The 22,903-nt window shown below is 42.9% G+C and overlaps 1 protein-coding gene across 3 annotated transcripts in view; it reads left to right on the top strand.

Moving 5' to 3' along the window:
• The window catches only part of AGPS (alkylglycerone phosphate synthase), a 57,806-nt gene that overhangs the window by 9,334 nt on the left and 25,569 nt on the right, over positions 1-22,903 (top strand). For 2 of the 3 annotated variants that reach the window (XR_013390302.1, XM_028748657.2), the window contains exons 2-11: positions 3,000-3,089; positions 6,294-6,384; positions 8,846-8,966; positions 9,098-9,172; positions 10,712-10,783; positions 11,092-11,171; positions 13,777-13,857; positions 17,269-17,394; positions 17,696-17,804; positions 21,351-21,478. Coding sequence is in view for 2 of the 3 variants with exons in the window: in XM_028748657.2 (XP_028604490.2) it covers positions 3,000-3,089; positions 6,294-6,384; positions 8,846-8,966; positions 9,098-9,172; positions 10,712-10,783; positions 11,092-11,171; positions 13,777-13,857; positions 17,269-17,394; positions 17,696-17,804; positions 21,351-21,478 (973 nt within the window). In the remaining variant the exon portion in view is untranslated. Of the gene's footprint in view, positions 1-2,999; positions 3,090-3,409; positions 3,598-6,293; positions 6,385-8,845; positions 8,967-9,097; positions 9,173-10,711; positions 10,784-11,091; positions 11,172-13,776; positions 13,858-17,268; positions 17,395-17,695; positions 17,805-21,350; positions 21,479-22,903 lie in introns of those variants that run through there. The other variant, XM_028748684.2, reaches the window with a different exon arrangement.

Genomic DNA, 22,903 nt, shown 5'->3' with positions numbered 1-22,903 from the left:
TACTGAAAACTATTAACCTGCTCAAATAATTATCTAAAAATATATGTATCTAAAATTACAGTTGTGGTAGTTAACTAGTATTGTTCTTGAAACATGAGTTTGACCAAACTGCGGGAGGCAGTGGAAGACAGGAGTGCCTGGTGTGCTCTGGTCCACAGGGTCACGAAGAGTCGGACACGACTAAACGACTAGACAACAATCTGTTCCAATTTCCATATTTGTTTTGTATTATTTCCATTGGCTAGATTACTAATTCAACCATGCATTTTTTTTTTCAAACGGACAGCTTCCCACTAACATCACCAGAGTTGATGCCAATTGTCAATGTGTACCTTAAACCTTAGGGGACACCGGTCACACATTTTAATTTAGGAATGTGAGATTCAATGGCACGATTAATAGAGTGGGGAAATCTCTGAAAAGGATATGGTAAGAAGATGTCTTTAGATAGGATGACTTCTTGCAGCAGTATTCATTTATTTTCTTTTAGTATTCCTTTCAGTATTACCTTTATAGACTACCTTTCCTCCAAAGAGCTCAAGGTGGCCAATACATATTTCTCCCCCTCTCCATTTTTATCCTCACAACCATCATGTGAGGAAGCTTAGGCTGAGAGACTGTTCATTCAGTGAGTGTCCTAGCTGAGTGACCTTCGAATGCTTTGTCTGCCTGGTTCCAGTCCCACATTCTAACCGCTTCATCAGACTGGCTAGAGAGTATGAGATGTATTTGTGGTGACCCAAATTTCACCGCAAATTTTGACAAATGGGGGGGGGCATTCTTGATGTCAGAATGAACGGCCCCCATCATGCAAGGATGGTGCCTGACATTTCCACTATCTGGGGATCAGTGGATCTGGACTGTTTTCATACACACCAATACCCCATCCTGTAGAATTCTATCAGTTATATTTTATCTGCGCAATCAGAATGAATTTCTGGAATCAAATTGCTTTTCCTGTTTAGCCTCAGCAGAAGTCATCATTAAGGAAAAGAGGTCTGAATAGGCCAATATATATGTGGACTGTCCCTGAATCAAGTGACTTTTCTTCTTTAAGTTCTCAAAGCTCTTAACGTAGCTCACAGTTGTCATCTGAACTAGCTAGATTTTTAACTGAGAATCAATCCCAGTCAGCCCATCATTTGAAAAATAAGATTTTAAAGCCATTGTGCCCCAAAATGGCAACTAGAAATTTTGTTTTGGCGATTGCAACTTTGGTTTAAGGAGCCATTTGGCACCTAGTTTATATATGAGTTTCTAACACTACTCCCTGACTTAATCTGTATGAAGTGGTAGGGTCCAGAAAAGAAATCCAAATGACAATTGGCATGTAAGAAGCACACATTTAATGTGGCTGAAAGACACTTTCTAACCTTTTGCGGATGAATGAAGTTGAACACTAGTTACATGGCTTTTTTGTAATATCTGCTTGCTTTGATATGAAGATCTTACAAAAGGATTGCCTGTCTCATTCAAATACATGGAAATATTGCCACCTTGTGGGTGGAGCTTTAGTGTGCCATAGCTCCCTCTTTATAACATTTCCTGATAACATCTGTTGTTGGATTGTGAACAAATAATCTTCCCAGACCCTTTGATCATTCTTCCCTGAATGTCTCCTCTCTCAAATTGGGGGGGGGGGGATGCATATGTTGTAAGTTTTGTTGCTTTGTAAAGAAATATGAGTAGTGCTCTTTTAAATTTGGCAGCGCAAATCCTAAAGCTGTATGTTTTGGATGGAGGAGTGTTTTAGAATTACTTAACATCCTGTTTTAACATGCTGTTCTCACAGCTTGAATTTTTCTAAGCATGGTTCTGTGGAAACATTTTGGGGGTGATTTTCTTAACACTGTAGAGGACTACATCGAAGGAGCAAGCTGTCACTGTCACACCAGATGTGTAGCGCACTTGAGTTTTTGTTTTATTCTTATCAAAGTTAAACCACCAGGCACAGTTGCAATTCTAGTTTATTTTAGCTAGGTTAGGATTGCCTTTACTGAACACTTGCTCTCGCAAATTCTCACAACGGGTCTTTCTGCACACCTAAAGGGTGGGAAACTCAGGCTCTGGGGGCAAACGTGGCCCTCGGGGCCTTGGTCTGGCCCTTGAGACTTTTCTAGCCATATTTTTCATCATCCTTGCTTCACACCCGCCTAGAGTGATTTTTCCCTGGCTGGAATGAGTCTGTGCACTTCAATAATGCATCTTGGTTTCCTGGAGGGTGGGTGAGAGAGGGTTGTGTGAATTTGTGCAGAAGCTAGTCTACTGTACATAGGTAAAGTTTATATTCATTGCTCCACCCGCGTGTGCCTGCGGTTTTGCCTGCCCAGAAGGAAATGTAATCTTCAAACTGAAAGGTTCTTCATCCCTGGCATATACCCAGCACTCTGTTGCAAAGTTAGCCTCAGGATGCAGATGTTGCATCTACAAATTTCATTCTAGCTTCACCAGGCCCCTTCTTAAGACTCTTCTAATTTGTGGGAGCAAGTTGTTGACAAACAAAAATCTTCCCTTCATTTACAACAATAGCATGTGGTGCTTCACAGTTTCAGCTGTCACATGTCAACATACCTACACACCTATGTCGTAACTGGGTATTTCATTAAGTAAATCAGGTTCAGGATAATGTCCTCCTTCAGAATGTCGTTAACATAAGCACATAAAGAACATTAAGCATCCTATTCTCAAGAGTGGCATCCAGACCTGTGGGAAACCTTCAAGCGCAAGAGCGCTGTCTCTCCCCATCAGCTTCCAGCAACTGGTGTTCAGAAGCATTGTTGTCATTTTGGGTATACAGAAGCATTAATGTAACAAAAATGAGTGTTTATAAGCAGCTAAGGGGCTACATACAGCTTTGTACATCAGTTATGTAATCATGCAAGCCGATGTAATGTTTCGTCAGAATGGACAGTATCTTAGAATTATAACGTTGACAAAAATGAGCAAACAACATAGTGAACTAACAAGTCATATTCTTTTTATCCTCCTTTCCCTTTTAGGCAAGAAGTTTTTAAGTGGAACGGATGGGGTTACAATGACTCAAAATTCATCATCAATAAGAAGGGACAAGCAGAATTCACAGGGAAAAGGTAACATCCTTGTAGATACATAATATTTCTAAGGGATGGGGGGCAGGAGGGATTTAAAAGCACGAAATGGATATTAAATAATAGGTGAAGTAATATCATTGGCTTTTGGGTGGGTTGCCCCTGTCAGGTATGTGGTCTGTTGGTTACCTTTATGTGAATAGTTCATCGGTGGCAGACTAAAGCCAAAGCTGTTACCCTGATTGTTGCGTGGATTTGTAGAAGGGCGGGGGGATTGGAGTGCGTGTCTGGCCACTTCTACTCGACTGTAGTTTTTTGAGGCTTGGCTTTGTCACCCAGACTCAGATACTCGGGACGTTGTCTGACCCCCGTCCCAGCATAACCCCAATCCCATAGGTGATCCATTCCCTTATGCACATCTGTTGCTTCATCCTACATGAGCCAAGATGCAAGTTGCTGCTGGACTTCCAGCTCCCATCAACCCCGGCCACCATGGCCAAAAGTCATGGATGATGAGAGCTGTGCTTCAGTCATGTCTGTAGAGCCACAGGTTAGTTAACTACAAGCACCAGAGGATTTGTCGGAATCCTACCCTTATTATGTATACAGATGAGTTAATTATTCTTTATGTGAACGTAAGAGGGACCCTACTGAATCGAAACCAAGAGCTCATCTCATCCTAACATCCCATTTCGTATAACAGCTGTATAGATGCTTCCAAAAACCCTGTAAGAAAGGCAAGAAGGCAATAACTTTGCCATACTGGTTGCCCTACTTGGCAAGGATGATCACTGAACATGGAGATGCTTTTTTGGCATCAGTTCTTATACCTTTTTTATGAGAGGAGACTTCTCCATGAATTTGTCTAATCATCCTCTATAAAACTACCGTATTTTTCGCTCTATTACACGCACCAGACCATAACACGCATGTAGTTTTTAGAGGAGGAAAACAAGAAAAAAAAATTCTAAACGAAACAGTGGATGTATGATTTTTGTGCTTCATGCTGTGGCCACAGACATGTGATCTGACGGTGAGTTTGGGGTAGCCCAATGCAAAAATCCTGAGGATCCATGTGGATCCATACTTTGTAACCACGTTTTAAGTGGGGAGGGAAGGAAAAGCACTCAAGGGACAAGGAACACGCATGGGGGGTGTGGAGAAGGATGCTGCTAATAATGCAGGCGATGGGTTTAAGGGCAGAAGGAACCAGTGTGGGGTGTGTGGAGAAGGAGCTTTTCCGGGAGCTGAGCGGGGAGGAGGGAGGGAAAGAGCACTGTTGCTTTAAAGGAGCCAACCGGACAGCAGCCGCTTACAGCAGTGTAAGCAGCTCCTCTCTCCCGTTTTGCTCCTTCTCTCCCTCTTTGCTGCTTTACACAGCTAATGGCGAATCCCCTGCAATCCAAGTCCTGCTCATGTGCTCAAACCTATCCTGTCTATCCTGCGTAATTTCCCCCTCTCCCTCATCCTATGCCCTCCTGTCCCCAGCGTGCTCAAGCAGCCAGCGGATCAGGGGAGACGCTGGGAGACATGCATTTCCCCCTCTCCCTCATCCCGTGCCCTCCTGTCCCCAGCGCGCTCAAGCAGCCAGCGGATCAGGGGAGACGCTGGGAGACATGCATTTTCCCCTCTCCCTCATCCCGTGCCCTCCTGTCCCGGCGCACTCAAGGAGCCAGCGGATCAGCTGAGACGCTGGGGACGCGTCATTTCCCCCTCTCCCTCATCCCATGCCCTCCTGTCCCCGGCGCGCAGCCTCATTGCTCCATTTAGAGAGTGCGCAGACCTTTGCTAGCTGAGGCTGCAGCAGCTGTTGCTGGCTACGCAACGCTTTTAAAAGTGCCTGCTGGCTTTGAATTGCCTGCCTCCTTCCGGCTCGCTATGGCTCCTGTCTGTCCCTCCTCCCATGTAAGCAGCTGCTGCCCACTTTGCTGCCATGCCTCTCCTTCCCTCCCTCCTCCCCGGCTCCTCCGTAGGTCGCTTTAAAGCAAACAAAGCGAGAGCCTCGTAGAGCGTGTAAGCGGCTCTCGCTTTGCTTACTTTCAGAGAGCCCCTCCTCCTGGCTGTAAAGCAGGCAAAGCTAGAGCCTTGCAAAGCGAGACAGAAGCCCTGCAAGCGGCTCCCGCTTTGCTTAACTGACGGCAGCCATGGCTCCGGTCCAGTGCATTCACCCCATAACACGCACAGGCATTTTCCCTTACTTTCTAGGAGCAAAAAAGCGTGTGTTATGGAACGAAATTTACGGTACTTAAACCACTGGCTGTTGCCACATCGTAGGATGGTGACTTTCATCAGCTTTTTCGGTTTGCTAATCCTGAATTCATTTGTCTAATACTTTGCTAAAACCATTTAAGCCACTGGCTGTTGCCAGATCATGCGATGGTGACTTTCATGAGCACGTAAAAGGTGTACTGCACATTTTGTGAATCCTGCTATCGCCCAATTAATTTCATTGGGTAAACCAAAGGTCTAGTATTATTAGAGATGGCCAAACTTATTTCTATTTACTTGCTTCACAGTTTGCATAACTTTTATCTTTAAAAACTACATCCATGTCTTTTTTTCTGAAATAAAAAGCCACAAATGCTGCAGCATGCCATGAATGAATGCAATTGTGGCTTTTTATTTCAGTCCCATTCAGCCATTTTGTTGTTTATTTACCCAGACCAGAGAAATATGTGAGAACTCCTTAATATGCTTCAGACTTTGCTCTGTTAACTACCTTCTCAGGCAACAAGTAGTTTATGTCGCAAATCACCAGATAATTTATGAATAAGTTAAATAGCACTGTTCCTAATACCAAACTTTGTGTTACTACCAAAAACAGCAACCCTACTCTCTGCTCAAGATTTTAATTAATAGGGTTCTTGTCACCTACTACTATGTTTTCTTCATCTTTGATGGGCTTTCAGAAAGCATTTGGGCAATTCAGAAGTATATAACTGTACAAAACTGGGTGTTTATTTGACTCTGGATTATGAAAGGTTGTTGAGCGATACTTTCCTTTGCAGAAGCTGTTCTGGCCCTTCACCCACAAGGCTGATTCTTCTTTCTGCTTAAGAATGGCTCATATTAAAACTCTTTGCAACTTAGCTGGATAGGCGAGACTGACACATCTATAATTTCCTGGATCCTCAGTCCCATCCTTCCAGAAATTACATACTCTTTGTGTATATTTGAACAAATAAAATACTAGATTTGTACTAGCTTCAGGCTAGAAAGAACTGACTAAAATACTTTCGAATTCAGGTATCGGCTAGGTGGTACGGTGTTGCCTTTTTTAGTAGACTGGATGGAGAAATATATGAGCGGAAGTCTGGAGCATAAAAGTACTTCTAGAGTAAGTATATAAATGAACATCTAATTTGGTATAACTCAGTGCGACTTCTAAGATTCCTTTGCATGCAGTTGGAATAAGGTTTAACCACTGATCCATCGCCATTGTCCTTTTTGTACTATCTGATATCCGAGAACTTGGGCAGAGGCCTTTCCCAAGCTTGCTACCAATGCCCTGTGGTTCCTTACTATATGGTTCAGTGTGAATCTGTGTCTAAAAATGAAGTACCTTATTTAATCTGATTTGATTAGGTTTCTTTCCTCTGTAACCTTTCTTAGTAACATTACATTGCTTCCTTTTTGACACAGGTTGAAAATCCTTTCCTTTCAACAGACTTTTAGTGTTTTGCTTCTGTATTTTATATTTTTATTTTTTTAATCTATTTTTTATAATGTTACGATTTACTAGTTCTCAGTTGCTCTGTGGATAAAAAAGCTGGGATAAATATCGAATAGCTAACATACTAATACTATGTTTCTGCAAGGTTTCTTGGTCACTAATTGTTTAGTCATTTGATCAGTACCTTTACACCTGCCCTCCAGATACTTGGCCAATTAAGTGATCAAATATAGATGGGCGGGTACACTTTTAAGTTAATAAAATTCCAGCACAGGTACCTGCTAATTCCAGGTGCCCTAGTTAGCTGTGAAGCATTGAAATTGTTCCCTGTACCACTGGTCTCCATCGTTTTTAGCAAGTGTGCCACAAGTCAAGACCAAAATGAATGTGCCAATGTCCTTTTACTTTGGGACAGTTTGACTCAACTAGCATGGGGAGAGGCAGAGAAGTCCCCTCCATGCCATAGCTGGGATATAGGCACCACCTACTCTTGTCCACAAGTGCCACAAACCACGCATGCAACAGGTTAGCAATCTGATTACCGAAGCTGAGGACGTATTTATTTTTAGCTAGTAACATTGGCACAAATTTAAATGTATATTAAATCTCCTACAAGAGATTGGATTGTAAAGCATGCTTTTAAATCCAGGGGAAAGTGTGTCCTGGTTGTCAGTTGGAAGTTTGGGAAGCAAGCTGGCATAATACAACTTGGTCGCTGTTGAGGTAGAATCCTGCCCCACTGCTTTGCCTGCATTCTTACGCTAAACTGCATTTCCAAGTATTGCAGTAGAACTTGTCTAGAACAATTGCTTTGCAGTGCAATTGTTAAAGCATTTGGGGCAGACCTAAATGGAGAAGTAGATGTCTTTCCCAAGGAGGAGAATGTAATAAAGTATAGCCTGAGCTAAGGATCTCCTAAAAAGGACTTGCATTTCTACTAGAGTTAAATGGAAGTGAGTTGGATAAATACAATTAAAACTTTCAGTTCTTAGAGCCTTTACCTTCCATTCATTAAGTGTAATCTACTTCAGACCAATATTTTAGAGGTCAGTGATACTAGATGGCTAGAGTAGAAGCACCATGCGATGGAATGTCCCTTTTTCAGTAGAAATCTGTCTGATGCTAGTGCCTCTCAGCTGGGTGTAGCTCAGGCAGGCAGAAATGAAGCAGGGAGAAAGCAAGTGAGATAGACATGGTACCCTCCTTTTCTTTTAACACCATTGGTTCGGGCAACCCAGGTGTTGACACAGGTAGCAGAAAATAAAAGTCCTTTGAAATATAACAGTGATGTTGAATGAGCTGAACGCTGACCACAAGAAAGGTAAAGGGTTTTACCCAATTTCAACACCAGTAAATGGGTTTGAGTCATGCTTTACCTTTGGCCTCTGGTAAGAACCATCAATGGTTTGTCTTTCCTGCACCTTCCCTAGGACTATTTAAAACCTTTGTGACCCGAGGAAAGGCTGAAACAAGGAAGGCCAGGCCAGGAAGCTATTGCCATCAGCTTCCTGTCAGCTTAAGAAGACTGCATTCTCTAGCACTTTTTGGTGTTAGTACAGTGGTGCCTCGCAACTCGAAAAGAATCCGTTCCGCGATTCTCTTCGTCTAGCGTTTTTTTCGTCTTGTGAAGCAAGCCCATTGACAGCTTAGTGGATTAGCGCTACAGCGGTCTAGCGGCTTTTCGCGATCAGCTGTTAAGCGGGTTATCAGCGGAACAGCTGATAGACGGCTTAGCGGCTTAGGAAAGGGGGGGGAGCGGGGGAAAACCCGCGGGGACGCGCAAGATTTTTTCGTCTTGCGAAGCAACCCCATAGGGAAATTCGTTTTGCAAAGCGCCTCCAAAATGGAAAACCCTTTCGTCTAGTGGGTTTTCCGTCTTGCGAGGCGTTCGTCTTGCGGGGCACCACTGTATTTCAAAATTGTGTATTGCCCCGGCTGCCTTGTTAGAAAGGTATGTGCAATAATACAGAGAAATAAATAATTTGAAAGGGGACAACACAAAAATGAATTGGTTCCACAAGAGCTTGGCATTTCTCTTCTTGTAGAAGTACCTTGCCTCTCTGTGGGAGTTTCTTCTTCTGAATAGGTGCACTGAGCATAGCTGTGTTTTTCTTTTACATTGAAGGCATCCTTGAATCTTAGTGATGTGCCTCCTTCTATTGCAAATGAAGAATTTATCAAAGACCTCCAAGCTGCTAAAATATCATATACCCAAGAAGCAGAAGCTAGGATATTCAGAGCTCATGGTAAGAAAACACACACACACACACACACACACACACACACACACACACACACACAGTGCATTTTAACTGTATGTTTATTTTTTAACTTGACATCTTTGTAAACATCGCCCCTCCCCCCTTTTGTACTTTAGGTCATTGCTTACATGAACTATATAAGCTCAGGGAAGGAATGTTTCAACGAGTTCCTGATGTAGTTGTATGGCCAGGTAAGCTCTTTAGAATGTTTTTCTCATTCTTCAAAGGCTTTCCCCCACCCTGAAGTCCAATATAGCAAAATACAAATCTGGGGGCGGGGGATGAACTTGATATTGGAAAGCACTTGCAGATGTTGGCAGAGTACAGAATCTCATCCAGTACTTGGTCCAGGAATGTTGTTTGGAAGTCTGCCAAGAATGCTGCTTATGCAGCCTGGTGAAAAAGCCTTTGCAAAACACAGGCTCTGCTTTACTTGTTTGGTCACTTTCCTGCAAAGTGAAAGAAAACCGTGTCAAAATTTGAAAGGTAGATGCAACATGGGCACAGGATCAAAACATACAAACGCGTGAAAGACTTGGGAGCTTTTTTCAGTGTGTGCAAACCTTTAATTTTCTGAAGATGAAATTCTGATATGGTAAGCTTTCAACCAGATTTTCACGGGCAACGGATTCTTGCTAAAGAAAGAAACCTGAGCCATGCTAGCAATTTCAAGAACACGTAATTTGCTGTTCAGAATGCATTACATTGGTTCTCGTTTACAGTTTCTGTGATTTACTGGCCTTTACCCAGCTGGCTCCTTCCAGCTGTGCAACTTAGATGCTGGGAAGACTTGGCTCAGTAGCCTTTCTTTTTATTTCTAGTTGTTAATACCAGAATATTTGCTGGGGTGCTTTCTGAGCATTTTCCAGAGAAACCAAAGCTTCTTCATTTATGCTCCATTGAAACCCAACATAGCAAGTTAGTCGAAACCAACTGGAGAGTTTCATGACCCACTTTAGATGGATTCAGACCACTGCTCTAATTCAAGACATGGACAACTTTCCTATTGACTCTTCTTGCTAGTTTATTTTCAACTTGTTTCAAACTAGCAGAAATATATAGGGAGGAATGTAGCGCTATGTAAGCTTTTCAGATTTCCAGGCAAAATAATCCTCTCTCTCCTTGCCCCCTCTCTGGGGGTTCTCATGACCTCTCCAGAGCCAGTGGAGTCCTTGTGCAAGCTCCTGCTCCTGGGATGATTCATTGGTTGAATCTAGCCCATACTTTGTTGTCCGTAGGCTATACCGTATTTTTCCGTGTATTGGACAAGGTTTTTTGACTCAAAAATCACGTCAAAAAACTTGGGTCGTCCAATACACGGATAGTGGCATGGCTGGGGGCGATGGGAGAGTACAGTACTTATTTGCAGCTCCATCTCATAACACTTGGTGCATCCATAACTACTTCAAGCAACTTTGGCTCAGTGTTTAAGAGGAACATGTGAAAAATTCAGAACCAAATAGATGATCCTGGGCTCAATCCATTTTTGCCAGCCAGTATTGCATATAGTTCTTCCCTGAGTCCCAATATTGGTGGTGCAGAGACTCCTTTTCATCTCATAGTGAAAGTGTCCAAAACATTGAGACTTCATTTCCTTAACTCTAGTATAGTTGTGGCCTCTGACATCAATGTAACAGCAAGCCACTGTGAAATACTTTAGTACATTTAAATTTTAACAGAGATCACTGTCTTAATATATGTTAATTCTCTATTTATACTTCTGTTTATAGAGTGCCATGATGATGTGGTTAAAATTGTGGAAATAGCCTGCAAGCATAACGTTTGTATTATACCATATGGTGGTAAGTTACATAGCAATTTTATGTCTTAAGGAGAATAATTGTCTTGTTTTCAGTGGCCAGAATCCAAAGTGCTGCTTCAGATATAGCTAATGGCTTTTGTATGCCCAGTGGGATTTATTTTTATTTTTATTTTGAAGAGCAGACTCCCTTGCTATGTTGCCTTTTGCTTGAGGAAGCCTCCTCCCACGTTCAAATGTAGCACTGTTTATTATTTTAAAAATGATTTGAGCCCCATAGTTAAGTATCTGAGAACTAGCACGAAGGCACGTGAACGAAAATTAACGTCAATGTGTTTCTTGTATCTGCAGGAGGAACAAATGTTTCTAATGCTCTTGAGTGTCCCGCTGAGGAGAAAAGAACGATTGTTTCATTGGACACCTCACAAATGGTATGTGGAAAAAGCATTTTCAGGCAAAACTGTGTAGAATGTCAGATTGTAAAAAGTATTTCAAATACCAAAAACATAACTTAAGCTGACTTTCCTCACATGGTAACAAAGACTGTGGGGAAGGTGACAATGGACATCTTTATAAGGCCTTGGCTATTTTTGGTTCCTATCCAAAAAGTTAAGTATTTTGTAGGATCAGCATGCTTGGTAGCAGAGTGAAGATTTTGAGCCTGGCTTTGTCAAGTCCCAAGCCCAGCACTCTAAGCATTATGCCACATTGACTGTCTGTTGGGAGCATAAAGACTGCCACTGGGTTAGATAGCTAATTGATTTCATAAAGCATGAAATAGAGCTTTCAGCTTTCGAATAACTTAACAGGTAAGCTTGGAGGGGGTGGGAAGAAACACTGTGGTCCTTCTGTATACAATGCAAGGTCAACCATCTTTATTTCAGTGAATTCGTGCAGCATAAAGATGTCATAACTGATCATCAGTTTGTCCAGAATCCTTTCTCTTAAAACTTCTGTATAATATCCCCTTCTGGTTTGCGCATAGGGTGGAGCACTGCATGGCGTGGCATTTGCCATACTTGCCCAATCCCAGTTCATAGTGCAACACTCAAGTAACTAGGGTGAGGTGCCCCAGTAGAAAACAGGATAAGGTTCAGCAATTAATATCTGAAGTAGGCACAAACACATCTTGTTCCTTTTTAAAAAATCTAGCCTCTAGCAGGATTGAGTAAGGAAAAAAATAATCACCTGTTAATCTTCTTGTATCCTTTACTACTCTGAGTACTTCATCTGCAAACAATTTGCTAAGACCATATTGATTGCATTGGTAAATTGATGCATAGTTCTTATATGAATCCATGGGCCTCAGTTCCCTGTGGATATTTTTGCTTTAGGCTATTGGGCCTACATCATTACAATTTTAGCTCCTGTGTGAAACAGTAATAGTTCAGACAGGCAAAAAAATATGTATGTTTACACCTTCCCATTTCCAGCCCCTGAAGGCACAATCCTATACATGTCTGCTCTGGATCCATTCCAGTCCGGCTTCCGCGCTGGGCATGGGACCGAGACGGCTCTGGTCGCCCTAACAGATGATCTCCGCAGGCAGCTGGATCGAGGCGGGTCGGGGCTGCTGATTCTTCTTGATCTGTCAGCAGCCTTTGACATGGTCGATCATGAACTCCTGGACCACCGCCTTGCCGACGTGGGGATCCAGGGCACAGTCCTTCAATGGCTGCGCTCGTTTCTCTCCGGTCGGGGACAGAGGGTGGCGCTTGGGGGGGAATTGTCATCATGTCACTCCTTGGTGTGTGGAGTGCCTCAGGGTGCGATTCTCTCCCCAATGCTTTTTAACATCTTTATGCGCCCCCTCGCCCAGCTTGTCCGGAGTTTTGGGCTGGGTTGCCATCAGTATGCTGATGACACCCAACTCTATCTGTTGATGGATGGCCATCCTGACTCGGCCCCAGATACACTGACCAGATGTCTGGAAGCTGTGGCTGGATGGTTACGTGGGAGCCGGTTGAAGTTAAATCCTTCGAAGACAGAGGTCCTCTGGCTGGGGCGGGACGATATGGGATCGAGGGGGCAACTCCCATCTCTTGCGGGGGTGCAATTAGTGCCAGCACCGTCCGTTAAGAGTTTGGGTGTAATCTTCGATACCTCCCTCTCTATGGAGGCGCAGATTACAGCTATAACAAAGGCGGCATTTTTTCATCTCCGCCAAGCTAAGCAGTTGGCCCCTTATCTCTCTCGCCCTGATCTAGCCACTGTGATCTATGCGACGGTCACCTCCAGACTGGATTATTGTAACTCGCTCTACGTGGGGCTGCCCTTGAAACTGACCCAGAAACTCCAGCGGGTGCAGAATGCCGCGGCGAGACTCCTTATGGGGTCTTCGCTGCGAGATCACATTCATCCGGTACTATACCAGCTGCACTGGCTCCCGGTGGAGTACAGGATCAGGTTTAAGGTGCTGGTTTTAACCTTTAAAGCCCTATACGGCCTAGGACCCTCGTACCTACGGGACCGCCTCTCCTGGTATGCCCCACAGAGAAACCTACGGTCTGCAAATAACAACACCCTCAAGGTCCCAGGCCTCAGAGAGGTTAGGCTGGCCTCAACTAGAGCCAGGGCCTTCTCGGCTGCGGCTCCAATCTGGTGGAATGCTCTGTCACAAGAGACTAGGGCCCTGCGGGACCTGACATCTTTCCGCAGGGCCTGCAAGACAGAGTTGTTCCACCAGGCCTTTGGTCAGGGCGCAGCCTGACTCCCTCCTCTGGCAACCTGCACAGAATTTTGCCTAATCGGTTGCCAACAATTTGATTTTAATTAATCTTATAATGAAATGTTTTTAGAATGTTTTTAGAATTTGACTGTTTGACTATTTGACTGTTGTTAGCCGCCCTGAGCCCGGCTTCGGCTGGGGAGGGCGGGATATAAATAAAATTTATTATTATTATTATTATTGGAAGTAAGCCCTATTGTGTTTAATGGGGCTTACTTTCAGGTAAGTGTGTGGAATTGGCTAAACGCTGTTGATTTTGTCAACTGTCAAATTGTTTCACAAGTCTTACTTTGGTTTCTTTGTAATAGAACAGGATTCACTGGATAGATGAGAAAAATTTAACCGCTCATGTTGAAGCTGGCATTGTTGGACAAGACTTGGAAAGACAGGTATCTTACTCCTTTGAAAATTACTTTCGGTTTTTACATTGCCAAATGTACTGTGTATATTTTCCAGGTTATTGAGTCAGCTCTGTCTTAATCATTATACCGGTTCGTGTCTTGCAGACATGACCGTGCCAGGGTAGATGTTGCTGAGATAGTAGTGTGAACATGCTGGGAAAATGAGCTTGGGAGACCACGTCTTTGTTTGAGACTTGGTCCTGCCACGTGATGCCTCAAATCCTCCTGATGTGGCGCATGTGGAAGGCATTGAGGCATCGCTCCTGACAGGTGTAAGTTTCCCTTGGCTCACTGCCAGAAAGCATCATGCCCAACACACAAGCCTGGTGGGACTTCATCTTGGGATTGGTTGTTAGCATCACATTCTCCCAGATGCTTTTGGAGAGGTGAGCCACTGCTGTAGCTGCCTTGCCAGTACACCTATCCAGCTTGGTGTTGATGGAGAGGTTGCTGGTTATGGTGGAGCCCAGGTAGACAAAACCGCCTACCACCTCAAGCACTCCACCAGTGGAGTGCAGGCGACATCCTGACCCAGGATGTTGGCCGTCATCAGGCTGGGTAGTAAGGTTGAACTCCATTCAGGCTGGGACAAAATGGTTGGTGAGACTCCGTAGAACTTCCTGAGAGTGTGTTGTCAGGGCTGTTACAAAAAAAACCCTCATAGATAAGGACCCGCCATGCTTTCCTTTTGGTGTGGAGGCATGCCAGGTTGAATAGAGCCCTGTCGCTCCATGAATGGATGTACACACTGTCTTCAGTTGAGCTGAAGGCATATGAGAGCTACGGGGAGAAGAATATGTCAAAGAAAGTTGGGGCAAGAATACAGCCCTGTTTCACATCGCTCTTAAAGGGAAGGTGTCAAAGGATTGCTGTAGATCAGGGTTTCCCAAACTTGGTTCTCCAGCGGATTTTGGACTACAACTCCCATCATCCCCAGCTAGCAGGACCAGTGGTCAGGGATGATGGGAATTGTAGTCCAGAAACACATTTGGGGAGCACTGCTGTGGAACTTGTCTAAAAGCATTCTCAAGTCCTACATACTTTAAAATATGTTTGAATCGTTAACTACTTGCGACACTTAGTAATAGACTTTCTGTGGATGAGTGGTCCTCCTTTAAAAGGGTTCTGTAGCTTTTTCCAAAGAAATGATTTTTGTTGCAAACTACGAACACAGCACTTTTTGATGAGATGGCCTTTCATACTTTCTATTTTTATATCCTCTTACTGTTTGATGTAGTATTTTAACCTTTCCAGAGCTGTAGCTTTTTTAAAAAAAGGATGGAATTAAAATGCACAGAGCATATTCTCTTAATTTAAATGACATTTTTCCAGGCTAGTAACTTCGGATGTTTCACTAACTGTTCCATTCTTGAAATGCCACAGACTCTTGTCCCACTAGAATAAGGCATAATAGCTTCTTTTGCTGCAGCTTCTTTAAAACCGAAGCAATTCCTGCCATTTCTCTTGCCTTCTTCTGGATCAGAAAGATTGTTACTCAGTGTATATTTTTATATAATCAGAACATATTCACAGCACTTTGGTCAACATATGAAGCATGTTCAAGAGTATATACTCAAGTATTGAGTGGGTCATGTGGTCCTGTAGGTGTTCCTCTGCAGAAATATGTGATCTTGTTCAAAAGAATTTGCATAGCAAGGGAATTTGACATTTGACAGTGTTAATCCACAGAAGCTCCAGCAGTGCCTATGCTTGCAATCTGTCCAGAGAATGCTAGGGGTTTGGAGTGGTTTTTATTTTATTTTTTAAAGCTTACATTTCATATTCTAATGCTAAATTCATATACCCTGCCAGTGATTTAAACATAACCCTCATATAATGTGGCTGTTTGGAGGGGATGCTTCTTTCTTGATGTTTTATGAGAGGGCAGTATATAGTATACATTTATAAGTAAAACTGCTAGCACACAGTCTTGTGGCTTACATTTTAAGAGCTCAAGACGTGCTGTATTATCAGATCTTTAAGATAGGGAATGCCAATCCCTGCATCGTTGAAATGTCATGGTGACCATACTGTAGCATGTAATAAAGCAGAAGAAATGGGCAGATATATATATTGCGTTTAAGCAATTCCAGACGCAGAGCAGCAACACTGCATGCGTGGACTTGCTCTTCCTCTCCTCACTCCTGCACCCTGAAAATCTGCTCCATACTGTCCCCACAATACTCCAGAGCAGATTTTGGGGGTACAGTGTATGATGCACTTTAACCAATGGTGTGTTCTGGTGGATGGACACAGTTGCATTTTACCCTTATTATTATTTTACCAATAGAAGTTGTACCAGAAAACACTTGGGAGCTATTCCACCCCGTAGGGCATACTTGAATAATCCATCTCTCAAATGTGTTCAGCACACAATGTGGTTTCAAACGCAAGCCCATGTGACCAGTTCCTGTGCCAGTTGACATAAAAGACTGCTCTGCTGAGCAGTTTCATTGGGAGAGCTTTGGAGGGTCAATGTATAAAGGCGTTTCATTCCATTTTTGAGGCAGTGCAGATGGCAAAGCCCAACTAATAAAGAAAAATGAAACCAGTGACAAATGTGTAGAAATTCCTCATCTGCATAGCAAATATACTGTAGTATTGCACATAGAAATCCCAGCCAGATGGTTGTATATTAAGTTGCCTCTTCTTGAACGAATGGAATATAATTGGTTGCTCTGGATTTCTACAGACCCAGCTGCATATTACCAGAACCATAACTAAGTGCTTGCTGTATTGTCTTTTAAGTGAATTCTTTTGAGCTGTAGTCTTCAAGCTAAAATTGTGTCATGTCGAATGTTCTTAATAAGGGATCAGATTTAGGTTTTTTGAACTGTGGGGATAAATGAGGCAAAGCTAACAGCTACGTTTAATACATGCTACTGAGACCTGGGTCCAGTTCATACAATAATCTTTGGCTATTTTTCACCCTCTTCTGATTGTGTATTCCTGGGCATAGTACAACATCAGCTTGAGGTACGTGGCTTTGCAACTGTTTTTGCAATAAGGGTGGTGTTAAAAGTACTGCCATGATATAATCATAGAGTTGGAAGGGGCTTGGAACAGTAATCTAGTCCCGCCTCCCCCCCCCCCCCCCGCAAACGATGCAGCAATCACAGCTAATCCTAACGAATTCTCATGGGCGAATCGTCTGTGTACTTCTGGGTGATTGTATACCAGAGGGTGATGATGTGGAGAAAATTTGGTAGCAAAAAGTACGGTTCTGTTTGGAGTGACCACGTTAACGAAAGCAGATTTTATTTTATTGGTGCAAGACAGCGGGTTTTCCTGTCCGTCTCTGGAAAGACACGCACCTACAAAACCAATTCTGGAGTTCAAGTTTCATTTCCTTAGAAAGCTGTCCATTACACGAATGCTGTCTTCTTTTCACTTGTTTAGCTGGGTGAAAGCGGTTACTGTTTGGGCCACGAACCAGATTCAATGGAATTCAGTACACTTGGAGGCTGGGTGGCAACGCGAGCATCAGGCATGAAGAAAAACATTTACGGAAACATTGAAGACCTGGTAATAACCCCCCCCCCCCCCAGCAAATGATCTCATTACTGTTCATCGGTGTTTGATGCTTGTTCTAGTTCTAATCTTTTTGTCAGTTAGTGGAAACTTAGGTTGTTCTGAAATTCCAAAGATAGGTTTTTTTAAAAAAACAACCCCAGTCTAGTCTTAGAGAGGCAAAGTTGAATATTAAATGTTTTGATCAATAGTGGTATATTTGGGTTTAGGCTAATGATGGTTTTGGTATGCTCACATGCTTTTGTCTGTTTCAAATTCGTATGTAATTTTTAGGCAAATATATTTTATTATACAGGTGGTTCATATAAAAATGGTAACCCCAAGAGGTGTGATACAGAAAAGCTGTCAAGGACCGCGTATGTCAACAGGACCTGACATCCATCATTTCATTTTAGGATCTGAAGGTATGCATCAAAATAGAATTGCAGTTTTTGTGTGCAGTTGTTTTGAGCCACAGCTCCTCTCATCCATTGGCCACGCAGGCTGCAGCTAATGGAAGGAGTCCAAAACAACTGGAAGACATTGGATTTGAAAGGGCTTATTCCTTTTGCCATAAAGAATAAGATTTCCACGGTTGATGCCGTTAGATGCAGTGCAATTTCAACACAGTAGACCTATTTTGGTGTGATGTAATAATTTGTACTGCTAAGGAAGAGGCTGGTGCCTTTTTCTTGGAGCAGTGCCAGATTAGTAATGCCTCTTGCTTAACGCTAACTCTCCTGCATCTTAGACTGCATTTCTAAACACACTACAGTGGTACCTCGGGTTACATATGCTTCAGGTTACATACGTTTCAGGTACAGACTCTGGTAACCTTGAAACAGTACCTCAGGTTAAGAACTTTACCTCAGGATGAGAACAGAAATCACACGGTGGCAGCGGGAGGCCCCATTAGCTAAAGTGGTGCTTCAGGTTAAGGACAGTTTCAGGTTAAGAATGGGCCTCCGGAACGAATTAAGTACTTAACCCGAGGTACCACTGTATTGAGTAAGCCCCACTAAGCACAGTGGAACTTTGAGTAAGCCTATCTAGGGTGCTTTTTGCTTTAGCCACTCCTCTTAAAAGTCATTATAGCTTGGATTTTCTGATCATAGAAACTCTGTGTTCTATGTAAGGTGAAAAAACTAAAACAAATGGAACATCACAGCATTTTGTAACAAGGTAGCCCTGTGTATGCAATAGGTAAAAGGTGAAACACCCCTGGATGGTTAATTCCAGCCAAATTCGACCGTGGTGTCTGGTGGTGATCTCTGCTTTCAGGCCAATGGAGCTAGCATTTGTCCACAGACAGCTTTTCTGGGTCATGTGGCCAGCATGACTCAACCACTTTTGGCGCAACAGGACTCCGTGACTAAAGCTAGAGCACATGGAAACACCATTTATCTTCCCGCCACAGCAGTACCTATTTATCTCCTTGTGCTGGTTTGCTTTTGAACTGCTAGGTTGGCAGGAACTGGGACAGAGCAACGGGGGCTCATCCCATCGCAGGGATTCGAACTGCCAACCTTCCGATCAGCAAAGCCAAGAGGCACAGTGGCTTAGACCACAGCGCCATCACGTCCCTGTTATTCAATAGGGCATTACAGTACAGAGTACCCAGTTTCCTAGAGGTGCTTCATTTGCAGTGGACATCCAGCTAAATGCTGGATTACAAGAGTACAGAGATGAAAATTCTCTGTCGGGATTAAGTAGGACCTTAAAGACCAACTAAGTTAGTTCTTGGTATGAGCTTTCATGTGCATGCACACTTCTTCAGATACACTGAAACAGAAGATGCCAGATCCTTCTATATAGTGAGAAGGTGGGGAGGGGTATTACTCAGAAGGGTGGTGGGAATGGGTGATTGGCAGATAGCTGTGATGAGCCTGTTGACGACTCTTAACGACTGCAATAGGTCTTACAGGAAAAAGCAAGGTCTTCCTCCCAGAGACCTTTCATTGCCTACAGACAGCCACCCAATCTTAAACAACTCCTAACCCACAATAATACTACAACCAGACTTAACACGGACACTGGCACCAGAGCCTGCAATAAACCCAGATGCCAACTTTGCTGCCACATACACAGGGACAACACCATTACTGGCCCCAACAACATCACACATACCATCTCGGGACTATTTAATTGCTCATCGTCTAACATTGTGTATGCCATCAAATGCCAACAGTGTCCTTCAGCTCTCTATATTGGACAAACAGGCCAAACTTTACGCCAAAGAATAAACGGACATAAATCTGACATCAAGAATCACAAGACAGAGAAACCAGTAGGAGGACACTTCAATCTCCCAGGACATTCTATACAAGATCTCAAAGTAGCTGTTTTACTACAAAGGAATTTCAGAAATAGACTGGAAAGAGAAGCTGCTGAATTGCAACTCATTATGAAACTTAAAACCATGGAGAGACCTGGTCTGAACAAAGACATTGGATTCTTATCTCATTATACATGACAAAGCCATTTTTCACCTTCTCACCCCTTGCTTTTTCCTGTAAGACCTATTGCAGTCGTTAAGAGTCGTCAACAGGCTCATCACAGCTATCTGCCAATCACCCATTCCCACCATCCTTCTGAGTAATACCCCTCCCCACCTTCTCACTATATAGAAGGATCTGGCAACTTCTGTTTCAGTGTATCTGAAGAAGTGTGCATGCACACGAAAGCTCATACCAAGAACTAACTTAGTTGGTCTTTAAGGTGCTACTGGAAGGAATTTTTTTTGGGATTAAGTAGGGACAGTATAACTCTGGTGCGCTGTGTTTGCTGAAGCATTAAACTAATTTATTAAAACCGTTTTAGAGTTCTCATTTGGAATAAGGGAAAAGTGATGGACACGTGACAAATAATGTGAAATTGCCCTTTTTTTAGTCTACATTGCCATTTTTCAAAATCTGTGCAAGCCTATCCCATCTGAGCAAGCGTATCAGCTTGCTGGACGGAACAATTCCCTCTCTCCCAGCCCCTTCTCCTGACCTCCCCAGAAGCCATTGCACTGGGCTTCAATTGATGCTGACACACAATGATGCACAATACATTTCTATGAAGAAATTCTGAGGCACTCTGTGTTGTAGTGCATTGACCCATTTTATTTACTACATGCAGTAGCTCGGGCATGGTGCCAAACTTAGCTATAGATTGACTTAGTTATAGATTAGAACCCAGACTATTTTGACTACCAAACATACAAGGCAGCCATAGTTATAGAGCTGCTGGTTTGCTTGCAGTTTCTTTCTGTTTCAGCACACTTCCACTGGTTGGCTGGGCACACGCTGCCTTGTTTCCCAGTACTTTTTTTCTGTTCTGTTTAAATGATTGGCAGGTGCTGTCAAAATATGAGAAAGCCTCTTTTGATGTTCTGTTTGATACTAAACAGTGCAAAAATTTCTTTCTATATTGGTCTTTTTGGAAGAAAAACACCTAGCACACTAGTTATAACTTGCCCTTGGTGCTTATTTCCAGTGCTTTTTTTCCCCTAAAAAAAATGTTTAGGGGGTACTCTCATTTTCCTACTCATATTGAAATACTGCCCCTCAATGAGGCCAAACTTAGATTCACAAAATGTTTAGGGGTATGCGTCCCCCCACGTCCCCCCAGAAAAAAGCACTGCTTATATCATAGTTTTAACTACACTACGTTGAAAGAGCAAAGCTTTCTTCACATTATGATGGAACTTTAAAATTATATCAATATTTAATCTTACGAACTGAAATATTTCTACAGTTAGAAACCTAATCCTCACAGTTTGATAAATACTGCATTAATTGAACATTACTGCGCTAACTGAACACTGCTGTTTGGAAGTTCTGGAATAGGAAATATTTGTTAAAGAATTGGGCATGGTTTTCAAAATAAACAAAGATTGGATTCTTAATTTTGCCTATTAAATCACAAAACGATTTTTATAAATTTTTCGACAATAGCAAAATGACCATTTCCCTCTTTTTATAAAGGAACCCTTGGAGTGGTAACAGAAGTTACAGTAAAAATTCGACCAATCCCTGAATACCAAAAGTATGGGTCTATAGTATTTCCAAACTTTGAGAAAGGGGTGGCCTGTTTAAGAGAAGTAGCAAAGCAGGTAAAGTAACCTTATCTTCAAGTTGTGTTTTATTGCACTTTTTATTTATTTATATAAAAAAGAGTAGTATCAAAATGCTTTCACTAGATGGCATGCTAATGCTAATGCTCTGCTCTGCTATCTTTTTCTTGAGGCTGGGCAATATGCTGAAAGGGGAAATCTCCCACTAAGCTTCTGGGAGATTGCTAAATCGACTGTTAAGATTTTATATTTCTCTGGTTTGCTTTCCTGGATTTAGTATCCCCCCCCACTGTAATTAGACAGCAGCTATTACTTCAAACTTGAAAACATTTACAAATTGGCATAAAAGGGCTTGGGAAATTGTATTGCTAGCATACTGAGTTCAGGGCGAGATCTGGGCCAGTTAAAGTATTCAGTGTCCTTATTTAACAAATGACTCATTGTAAAAATGTTGCCCTTTACATTCTTCTCCCTCTTTATTATATTCCCCAGTCAGTCCAATAAATAAGAAATTAACTTATTCTGTACCTTTTCCATAGGTCAGTCTTTGTTTGTCTCCCCCCCCCCCCTTGTTAGAATACCTAGTTTCTTGGGTATACACAAAATGTGTGTGCATCTGTCTGCACACAGTTATCTTTTGCACTCCATATAAGTTCTGTTCTGTCTTTCTCAGTTAATGGTTGTATCCAGCTAAGTTCTACTCAGAGTACAGTCATTTCCATTAATTTCAGTGGGTATTCTCTTAGTATGACTAACATTGTCAGCAACCCAACATATATATATATATATATATATATATGCAGGTTTTGGTGTCCTCGGGTGTCTTCCCGTGTAAAAGTTGGGGTGTCTAGGCGACGTTTCGACGAGGTCTCACTCGTCATCTTCAGGCTGGTGCTTTCGGCTTCTTGTTACTGGAACAGAGCAGGATCTCAGTGTTTGAGTTCCTATAAATACTGTTGAGGAGGTGTGGTGTATAGCCTCCAATGTTCTGGGCAGAGAGGAAGTTCCCAGGCTAGTGTGCCTTTTCTTCTTTTGTTCCTTAATTGCTTGAGGGATATCTTGAGTGATTTCTTGAGTGATATCCTGAGTACCACTTAGGTGGGTCATTAGGTGTGGATTAGTTGCTAAAGCCTTTGTGTCTTGACCTCTTGAACTTTGTGAAGAGTTTTTCTGAGAAGATGGCTGTACTGCACTTAGTTGTGCTCTGGCTTGGCTTCGTGTATAGGGGCGAGCTGTGGTTTTGTGGCCTGTGCCAGCCAGATCTGTGTAGGGATTGCAGGGGGGTGCAGCATCCGGAGGTGCCACCATGGTTTGGCTACTGGATGGTGTCTGTAATTTATCTGTGGAGAGGGTCTGGGTTTGGGTCTGGTGTGGTTGATTGGTGATGGCGTTCTGTGTGCCTCTGGATCTGGTGTCGGTTTTTGTGGGGAGGGCTAATTTCCAGATGTCTGGCAAGCGGGATGT

Source organism: Podarcis muralis, chromosome 1 (assembly GCF_964188315.1).
Source record: "Podarcis muralis chromosome 1, rPodMur119.hap1.1, whole genome shotgun sequence".
In the NCBI taxonomy this organism is placed as follows: Eukaryota; Metazoa; Chordata; class Lepidosauria; order Squamata; family Lacertidae; genus Podarcis; species Podarcis muralis.
Note: the sequence above shows the minus strand (reverse complement) of the source record. Positions and strands in the feature narration are given on the sequence as shown.